The sequence below is a fragment of the Mytilus trossulus genome, chromosome 6 (assembly GCF_036588685.1).
Source record: "Mytilus trossulus isolate FHL-02 chromosome 6, PNRI_Mtr1.1.1.hap1, whole genome shotgun sequence".
Taxonomy (NCBI): Eukaryota; Metazoa; Mollusca; class Bivalvia; order Mytilida; family Mytilidae; genus Mytilus; species Mytilus trossulus.
The window spans coordinates 60003712-60015033 of NC_086378.1; the positions used below are offsets into that span (position 1 = coordinate 60003712).

At 30.9% G+C, this 11322-nt stretch overlaps 1 protein-coding gene across 3 annotated transcripts; it reads right to left on the reverse strand.

Annotated features, from left to right (window-relative positions):
• Positions 1-472: 472 nt before the first annotated feature.
• LOC134721620 (uncharacterized) lies at positions 473-10400 on the reverse strand. Of its 3 annotated transcripts, none has more exons than XM_063584729.1 (2): positions 10374-10400; positions 473-1690 (listed from the first exon to the last, which is right to left on the reverse strand). In XM_063584729.1, the coding sequence occupies exon 2, from the start codon at positions 1614-1616 to the stop codon at positions 489-491; it is 1128 nt and encodes a 375-aa protein (XP_063440799.1). In that variant the 5' UTR covers positions 1617-1690; positions 10374-10400; the 3' UTR covers positions 473-488. The 3 variants fall into 3 exon arrangements, with proteins under 3 accessions (XP_063440799.1, XP_063440797.1, XP_063440798.1); XM_063584727.1 differs by lacking the exon at positions 10374-10400 and adding an exon at positions 10144-10258; XM_063584728.1 differs by lacking the exon at positions 10374-10400 and adding an exon at positions 10132-10205.
• Positions 10401-11322: the final 922 nt, after the last annotated feature.

Here is an 11322-nt window from a genome sequence, read left to right on the forward strand (position 1 = left end):
TACATTGTCCGTGTGTAATTGTCTGAGGTTTTACATAAAGTTGAGTGCTAACAAACATGTGTAACTACATATTGTATAAATGTCCATGATGTCTAAATTATTATGTCTGTCATTGATTGTTAACTATGACAATGTATGATATCTGTTATTGTTCATCATGTTTATGATTTTGCCATAAATCTGGTCATTTGTTTTTTTAATTCTTCTTTGAATTGTATCACATTTTGTAATGCTGGTGCTCTTTAAACCTGACTATACAGTATCGTATTTGCTCATTGTTGAAGGTCATATTTACACATATAATAGGTTATATATATACATGTACAATAACAGAAATGAGGAGTTAATTAATAGAAATAGGCTGTAAAATGATAAAGAAGGGAAATCATATCACAAACATAGTAGTACTGTGACTGACTAACCAAAACAGACCAATATTGCCAAACATATACAAACACAAAACAAAAAATCATTCACAATTTTAGAAATTATTTATTTTGTTTCTTCAGGGCTTTCTTTATTTTTTTCTTACTTTTCTTTTTATTTTCATTTTGTTTCATCCTTCTAACATCAATTTCAGTGTATTCATCGGCTTCTATGTTTTTAAACTTTTTAGTTTTCTCTCTAACTTCATCTTCTTCAGAATTACTTTGAACATCAGAATCTGACATAAATGCTATAAAATCATCCCCAAAAGATGGAGTATTTGCCTTTACATCCTTTTTAAAAACATAAAATCTTGAATAATCCTGAACACTAGAATTTGATACAGCTGGTTGTTCCACTAATGGACATGCTGGATTTATTTTGTTTGAAGATGATGATAATGATGTTTCCATAATATTTGTATCTCCCTCTATCTCCTGTTTATTTCTGTTATTTTCTGAACCAGATTCAATATCTATGCTTCTATCTCCCTTTGAAATGGATTCAATAATATAATCTCCCTTTGATTCACCAATTGTCTTTCCTTTTTTTGAACCAGCATCTTTTTTAATCACTTTTTCATTCTTCTTGTTTTCTGTCCAGGATTTTGGAACAACACTTCTTACATAGTCTATAAATTCTTTAAAGTTTAATTCTGCTTCACAAGCATCGTCCGTTTTTAAAAACCCAATAGCAACAGATCCAATATTTATTGTATCGGTCAAAGTTTTACTTAGATTGTTGATGCAAACTGCTACACATTTTCGAGTTTTAGACAAACCAATCAAATGTTGAGTGAGAATCGGTGGATTAGCAGATTTACAAGTAATCACTAATTGCAAGCCGTCTTTCTCTAGAGCTTTTGTAACACAATTTACACCAAAGACAACCAGTGATCTAAGCTTCTTTTTAGTTTTTTGAACTTCTTCATTTACCTGATGTTTTCTTTTCAATCCAGCTTTTTCCTTCGGCATTGCAAATTTTTCAAAACTTGTTGCTAATTTCTCTATCAAACTAACTTCTACTTCATTTTCTAAGGAAGGCCATGTAGTGTTGCTATATGGATTCATTAGAACATGTTTTATTACAACTTTCTTGGTTTTTTCTGGCTTCGCAGATTTGGCTGGTTTAGGCATATTTGCTCTTAAACTTGCCTGCTGCTGTTGTGGAGTCAGAACTGGGGCAGCCATTTTAATTTTGAAAGCTTTTTTTGTTGTGTCTCTACTGTTCAAGTTTATACTGATACCATGGCAGTCACTAATACCTATAAAACATGAAAGGTAAATATATTTATAAAGCAAAGGTACATACTCATTATTTTGTACATAAATCAAGCCTTTAGTGTTGTTATTAAAAACATGTAGCTGACTATGCAGTATGGGTTTTACTCATTGTTGAAGGTCGTATGGTGACCTATAGCTGTTAGTTTCTGTGTCATTTGATCTCTTGTGGAGAGTTGTCTCCTTGGCAATCATACCAAATCTTCTTCTTTTATATATATATCAGCAGGGTTAAAGAACATCAGTTATTCGACCTGTTAGTCAAAAGCGTTTTGTTTAAATATACTTTTTCACTTTATGGTCTTTTGGAAAATGTTGTTTGTGCTATATTTAGACCCTTCTACAATGAAATTTGGTTTACATGCACAAGTATAAAAATTGCGTTTTTTTAAGGTATTTTTCAATTTAGACTTGTTTATATATATATATACATTTTATCATGAATGTAAACATGTATTAAAAAAAATATGATCCAATGAGCCTGTATAACTGAGTTAAACTCATGTGGAAAAAATATGTCAAATGCCATATATTGATATGCATTTACTTAGAAATTGATAACAAAGTTATTCATTTACAACAATCATGACAATGTCACAGTATAATACAATGTATACATATATGCATATTCTGTAAGTTCAGAAACTATTGAGATGTTTTTATTAATTGTGAAAAATGAAACATGCCTACATTCCCCATGTGAAATTATAAGATTGTTTTGTATAAACATTGAAAGACAAAATTTCTTCCTATGTCATGTACATGTATGTGTTGTATAAATTTTCTGAAGTCAGACACAGGACTCAATGAATGTGTTTTTAATTTGATAGATGCTTTTGTGCTTTTTGGTAAAATTGATTGTTTTAAGATTGTAACACAGTAATGACTGCTGTACTCATATTTTGACTATTTTATTCATATGTCTGTTTTGTTCACACATCGTTGTAAATATCACGGATTTGATGAGACTGTCGTACAAGTGAGAGGTTTAGTGCTATAAAACTAGGTTCAATCAACCATTTTCTATATTTGAAAATGCCTGTACCAAGTCAGGAATATGACAGTTGTTGTCAGTTCATTTGATGTGTTTTGTCATTTGATTTTGCCATGTGATTTATAGGGACTTTCTGATTGAATTTTTCTCAGAGTTCAGTATTTTTATGGTTTTGCTTTTTTTTAATCGCAATATTTTAAACTTGGTTTTTTTTCAAATTTTTTATATGAATTAAAGAAAATTTTTCTCACAATGTCGCAAAAATTAATATCACATTCTAGTGTTTATTGACAAAATCGCAGTAACAAATGCATGCAATAATTTCTGAATTTACAGTTATGTGGAAATAACACATTTGTTGAACATGAATATTCAATAGACTGCTTGACAACCATGTGTACATTTTTATAGAGGTGCAGCTGATCATTTCTGCTGTTCATACACATTCAGACAAATTTGATTTGAATTTTTAGATATATGTTGAACATATTCGTCAAGTTGATTCTTTTATCAATTATAGCCTACCTTCAAATGTAAAACACAAGCAGATTCCAAGATAACAAGATTATATATATAATCATGATAATATAGGTAAAATCATCAAAGTGGTTTTAAACTCGATCATGATACACTAAAGCCAGTAAGGGAGAGGGGACTACTCTTATGAAAATAAATAATCATACATGGTACAAATTTGTTGCCAGTTATTTCATTCAAGAAACACATTCAAGAAACACACAAAATGAGTGTGACATGTGTGATCTGATCAACAATATTTAATTCCTTCCACACCGGCTGAAGGATACATATATTCAAACTTATCCAATGTACTATAGTCTGTAGCTGTTACTTAAGAAATTAACTGATCACAGAAAATTGTATTTTTTTTCCATTTCAAAACTTTTTGTTCAAGATGGATCTTAAATTCCGCTTTTGGATGTTGTTGAAGGAGTGATAAAGACTGTTCGGTATTCATCTAGTAATTGTATAAGAAACTAGATACATGCACTGTAAAACCTGGAAATACTCACAAATAATTTTTGCAAATTGCACATGCAAATGTCATTACACGGTCAGGAGTAAGATGGTTGTCTTCGGTTTTGACAATGCATCCACTTTTTCCCGTAATAGAACAAACCAATTTTTTTATTAAGAAAATGCAATACAAGTTCTAGCTTCACATGTAAAAAATATCAATTATTGACCTTGGGTTCAAAGGTCAAGTCACATTGCAGTCCTTATGGCACATGACCTCTTTTGATTATTCCTGTACTTAACAAACTTCATATTAATCTGTATAACAATGAAACCAAATTTTTGGCATCCAATTAATCATGCATACTTGAAATATCAACTATTTAACCTTGAAGCCAAAGGCCAAGGCTAAATTGCTAGATGTCATGATAGTAAACAACAAGCTGTCCCATGGTTTTACAAAAACATACAGTACAATGTACATCATCGACTTATCTCAAAAGACAAAAATGTTAATGCTCGCACAATTAACTTCATGTTTATAATATATACAATGTACATTTGTACATGTAACACTTATATAGGTTCTAATAACCTTGAGGTCAAAGGTCAAGTGAAAATGTGTTTTTTTCTGGTACACAACTCACCCTCTCAATATTAAACACTAACATACCAAATACCATTGATGTATCTAAAGAAACAAATTAAAATCTGAACAAGAAAAAAAGTATAAATTTTCAAATTTATTCAATTTATGGATTTAAATCTCTTTTTTTTTTTTTTTTTTATCTACAATGTATTTTCTTTTCTAAATTAACTCATATCTTTCTTCTATGAGTGGTAACCTACCATTTTTTTAATTTTTTTTTAACTTTTATAATATTTGGAGAATTCCATTACACAAAACAAGAAAATTCTATGGATTAGAAATGCAACTTTTTATTCAATAAATGTATCTATTAATGTTTTATCCTTCATTGTCTATATTAAATTTGCGTCAAAATGTCCATTTTGTCTTAAATTTTCAAATCAAAATTTCAGCTTGGAACACTGGTGACCCCACTTTTTTATTTGTTAATTTCAAAGTATATATATCACTAAGAAGTTTTCCTTAAAAAATAAAAAAAAATCTATGGATACAAAATTAGACACCCCCCCCATCTTCCTTAAATGATTTCAAATTTAATTATTTAAATAAATACATGTAGTCAAACATTTTTAAAAGCAAGTAACATTCAAACATTTTTAAAAGCAAGTAACATTCAAACATTTTTAAAAGCAAGTAACATTCTTTATGTGTCTGTTCCAAGTCACTGAGTCAGGAGTCTGTAGTTCAGTGGTTGTTGTTTGTTCATGTTTGTCTTGGTTTGTTTTTTATTGATCGTTTTGTACTAAATTAGGGTGTCAGTTTTAATATAATTACTTCATATTGTTCATATACATGTAAGGGCTTATTATAGCCACCTATACTATATGAGGTTTTCTCATTGGTGTTCAGTAATCTATACATGTTGCTGAATACAAATCTAATTCCTTTGAACTTACTAGGGGAATAGTTGGTCTCATTAGCAGTCAAACCACATCTCCTTATCTTTATATAAAAATAATCAAAATAAGTCAAAACTTGTCTTTATCCAAGGGCAATAACCCATACCAGGTATCAATCCAATCATTGAGAAAGATTAACATTAACAATGCAATATATACATTGTGTGTACAATGTATGTTGAATTGGCTATTGCTATCATTTTTGCTGTAAATTTGTCTATCTTTTAACAAAATTGCTTAAATTAGTCAATAAATTATCTAAGCCTTGATCAGGGAAATAACTTCATATGGAGGTCAACATGTTCATTGTTAATTCAGTTGGTATCTTAACAGCTTGCTTGTTGTTATAAATTTTGATGCTATTTTTTATTGTGTATGTTTGATACAATGTGATACAATGTATATATGTAAGTTTATATGTTTGTTTATTTAATTATACTTCATGTTAAAATGCCATATTTTGATTGGCTAATACGAGGGTGTTAATTTACTCTATCATATGGCTGAGAGGGTGACAATTGTTTTGAATGTTACCCTCTCGTCTAGACCAATCAAAAATCGACAATTTAAAGGACAATGAATTGAATTTACATCAAGTAATTGAATTAATGATTAAGTTTTACGTTTTGGCTTAGTTTTTATTATTTTTAAAACTGTAAAAAAAAATCATAAAACCCCATCTCGCATAATTTTGTTGTTTTTTCTAATACCCGTAACGTTGTTATGTATGTGACGTTATAGAAAATACTTTTGAAATAAAATTAATCTTTAAAAGACAATAGCGATAGGAAATCCAGTATAATAAATCAAATAACACATAGCTGAGAGGGTGATAGAGCACATTGGTACCCCTCGAAAAAGCATTGTCAACCTTGGCTTCGCTGCGGTTGACAATGTTTTCTCGGGGTACCAATCTGCTCTATCACCCTCTCAGCTATGTGTTATTTACATAGTGTTAATATATGTTGGTTTAAATCGAGCTGTTAAAATATTTGTGAAAACCAAGCCCTTATCATCACAGGGACTAGGTTAGCAGATTAAAATTTTGTAAATCAATGTTTTTAATTTATTTTTTATTATTTCCTGTATATTTGCATTACTATATTAACATATTTAAAGTTGCCATCACTATTTCTTTGTTTTCTGGCAATGTGCAGTTTACTATCCATATCCTTATAATGAAAAAACCTAAAGGGGTCTAAGTCGCCATCCTGGATTGCCTTCCCTACTTTCATGACTTTAGATAATCAAAGAGCTGATAGCTCTGAAGTGGAAGAAGGTGAATAAAAAGTAACTTGAATTACCATAAAAGCAGCCCCACTTACCCAGGCTGCTTTGTTCCATAATTGTTAAAATGTATTTTTTTCTTCAAACAAGAAAAGGTCATAAGTACATGGATTTCCCATCCGTACAATCATTTTCTAAGTTCAGTTGACTATGAAAATTGGGTAAAACCTTTAATTTGGCAGTCAAATTAAGAAGATCATATCAAGAGGAACACATGTGTACTAAGTTTCAAGTTGATTGGATTTCAACTTCATCAAAAACTACCTCGACCGTAAACTTTATAACCAGAAGCAGGACGGACGGACAGACTAGAAAACATATTGCCCATAAATGGAGCATAAAAATAGTAAGACTTGTTACATACCCGCCAACTTTTGAAAGTTCCCATATGGGTTTTTACTGCACAACAACAATTTTAAAGGTTACAATTTTTAGCGACGTATTTTGCAAGATCTGGATTGTCTAGAAAAATTGTCATATTTGTATGATGAACTTACATGCCTTTTCCTTAAGTCTGTTTGCATGATTCTAGTTATATATTAAATCGGTAGAAAAAATATACATGAAGCTAGCAGACCAGGGTTTATTTTCCAGATTAAGAATATTAGATGCTTGTTGAAATTTCCAATTTTGAATAATGAACAAAGATGGACCTTTAACAGGTTGGGAACAACACTCCAAATGAGGGTAACCTAACTGGAAGATCATCACAACCCACTGTAAAAAATGAGCACAAAAAAAGTCATTTATATTCATATTATTTGATGAAACTTTTCCCCAAGAACTATGCATCTATTAAGTACTGAATGGTCAAAACATCACCTTTTTTATCGACATAAATTTTGTCGTAAATGAAACCAAATGATGTAGAAATTGTGTTTTTTCTTCAAATTTCCATCAAATTGTAATGTTTATAGTTCCCTTATTGTCTCTCTATTTGAATAAAATAAAATAATAAGAAGAATCTGTTTCTTGTTCTGTTTTGTTTTTGACAAATGATTGTTCACTGCTTGCAAATGAATCATTATATTTATATATCTTATCTGTATATAATTTTGTTCATGTCTCCATCTCCTTATCATTTGTAAATGTTTAGACAAATAAGAAAGAAATAAGCTCCACACGTACAAATGTATATTTGCAACATCGTAAATTAATTAAAAAAATAACATACACTAACACTAGTACTGCATGGATTTTAAGCATTATGAAAGTCATATTTGTAGACAGCTTAAAAAGACTTAAAAACAGTGTAAAATGTATTGCTATTTCTTAGCTTACACAATAAAATCTAATATATACTAACATTTAAATTTAAGATTTAACTAGGAATTAATGGAACTACTAAACCTTTGTATTGACTTCTAATCAGGAAGAAACAAATTTACCATATAAACTTCAATGTAATCCTTGAAAGGAGGTCTAGATTGCTAAAATAATTTATAAATTTTAATTTTTTTATTTGTCCAAAATCATTTAAATTCATTTAATCAACATCATTTTATGATTATTTGATTAAAATATTAATCATTTATAGTCTTTTTACAATTTACATTTTTAAAAGCAAAATAACTGAAAACAGGCTAAAACAAAGGGAAGTAACAAAAAAGTATTTCAATATTCCCAATACACATCGTTTTGATAACACAACGGCAGTTAGCCGGAGGTAAACATCGTTGATTACCAGTATGTTTAACACCCAAGCTGTCAAGTGAAGCCATATAATTATACATCTTCTTTGATGTTCAGGTAAAATTTAACACAGGTGTCAATTACACCCGTACAGTAGTAAGAAATGATCAAAAAAAATACACGGGAGTTTTTTTCTCCTAAACGGGAGGACGGGAGGAGACCCCTGAAAACACATGTATGTTACGAAGGGCATCTAATTCACATGACAAAGGAAAACCATGAATAAAGACAACACTTTATATATCCTTTTTATTTATATAAAAACAACATCTTCTTGTCTGCAGGATTGCAAATTCGAAACTTCAAGGGCGAACTTGTAAACAGGGCGAGTTGTCCCGATACCAAATTCACGCATGCGTAATACAAATATCTACAGTTAAAACATCCTGAAACAAATAACGTTCATGTGGATGAGATGAAATCTAATAATTTACATAAATAAAAGGGTCATATTTACGATAGTGATTGTTTTACAATCATAATTTACAAATTAAATGATTCAGATGCCTAATCATGTGTAAAAATCGGTGTCAGGAATCTTAAGTTGTTTTGAAATTGTAATATACGAAATGAATGCGGCATACAGAGACTCAATGCCAAGGGTCGGTCCCTTAAGTCTTCAGAAGACTTGACGTCTTCTTCCACTAAAAAATAATTATATATATTAATATATTACTATAGATACCTTAAAACAGCCCTCATTTTCTTACGAAATTATTCTTCTATCACATGCATATTTTGATTTGTGGATTAACAGAACCCTTACGCAGCTTCAGTTGCATTTGTGTCAGAATATTCAAATTTCCCAGCAAAAGCAACGTATCATTCGGAAACTTCCGGGTTGATGCGTTTACTACAATGATAAATCCTTATAAACAGACGAGTGCTGTCCCCTAACTTCATACCTACGCCACACCAAGATATCCTTCATATAAATTAAATATCAAACAAAAATGGCTTTAAACAGTTAGTGCATGTATTGTTTCAATATCAGATTATCCTCCTATCCTTCCGCCCAATGAAAATATCAAATGATTGTCCCAAACTATCGTGTTGTATTTCTGACATCGTCCTGATATGTTTCTAATCATGGATTTATGCAGTACAACACTTATATTTATAATCAGAGGAGTATGTATGTATATGGAAAAGGGGCCTTCTGATTGAACTTCATACATGTACATGCATGTATGATAAGTTGATATACCTTTTAAAAGTATTACTCCAAGTTGATCTACCAGCCCTCCCCCTTTTTTATATCTTGGTACTGTTAGTAAACCTGATAAATCCCATTGAACATGTCAATATTTTAAGTAACTTCTCCATTTTATTGATGTGTCTACGAAAAGTCAATGATTTTATATGTTACCCTGTTTGAAGAAAGGTTCTATTCGTTAACATGGTTAATTATTTTGCGCTGGATATGTAATAATAAATCAGGGGACAGCACTCGTCTGTTTATAAGGATTTATCGTTGTGGTAAATGCACCAACCCGGAAGTTTCCGAATGATACGTTGCTTTCGCCGGGAAATTTGAATATTCTGACACGAATGTAACTGAAGCTGCGTAAGGGTTCTGTAAATCCACAAATCAAAATATGCATGTGATAGAAGAATAATTTCGTAAGAAAATGAGGGCTGTTGTAAGGTATATAGTAATTTATTAATATTTTTAATTATTTTTTATCTGAAGTAGGGAAGGCAATCCAAGATGGCGACTTAGATCCCTTTAGGTTTTTTCAGTATAAGGATATGGATAGTAAACTGCACATTGCCAGAAAGCAAAGAAATAGTGATGGCAACTTTAAATATGTTAATATAGTAATGCAAATAGACAGGAAATAATAAAAAATAAATTAAAAACATTGATTTACAAAATTTTAATCTGCTAACCGAGTCCCTGTGTTTATCATTTGTTCAAGAACATACCCTGCACTTTACCTGACTTTTGGCTGATTATATGTCGATATCATTATACAAATATACACATTGAAAACGTGTGCTCTGAAAAATCTTTGGGGAGGGATTAGAATGGGGATGATACGACGATTTATCTTTAAAAACTTGCTAAAATATGTCGCAAGGTCTGAACCCTTACCGTGTACTTTAAAAACCTGGTATATTAAACTTAGAATTTTACTATATATAACTTAGGAGATAATATTGGATACCTCATTTGGGTTTTTTTCTTCTCTTTTCTCATATCCGTACTCACAGGCACTTGTTTCTATATGGATAGTCGACCTTCGTATGGATAGAAACAAGTGCCTGTGTCCGTACTCACTTATCACTCGAGGCACAGTATAAAATGTTTTAAGGATGTACACCTCTGAAGAGCCAATACGTTCTAGTAATTTGAATGATAAATTATTTAAGGACACAAATTGATGAATTAATTGATGAATCGTATCTCCAAGGAGGGACGCACATGCAAGAGTAAACAGGTAAACAGAAGCCAGTAATTACAATAATTATGGATTACATTATGATTGTGCCCTAGCTGGGGTCAACAAAGTTCAACAAATGAATTGTTAATATTACTCGATACTTTATATAAACTAAGTTAAGGCATAGATGTATGTGGTATTATTGCCAATACTAAAACTATCCACCAGAGAGTAAATGACGTGGATTTAATTAAATTAAAATAGTTCATCCTACGACCTTTTAAGAGATAACGATAAGCTACTTATGTATGGTTTCAACTCTCAAAGCTGGTTCTCAAAAGCAAGATGTATTCTAGCCCAGTATGATCTACCTTCAGCTCATGATCTAATGCTCAATCTGATCAATAAAAATCGATGGAAAATACAAGTCAGAAAAGCAGTTGACAGTGTCTGGCATGACTCAATTGAGAACAAAAGTATCCCTATATAGTTCTCTCAATTATCTATCCACTAACAATATACTCTGGCGAAACACTCATCCTTGTCTTGCAAGTGTTGGCACATCATCTCAGGATATAAGTCGTCTTCAAACAAAACTAAAGCTTCTTTCAGGAACCTACTATCTTCAAAGCAACAAAGCTTCATTTAATCAAAATAGTGTAGATCCAACCTGCTTACTATGCAAAGAATCCGCAGAAACGGTAGATCACTTCCTTCTTGAATGTAAGACTTT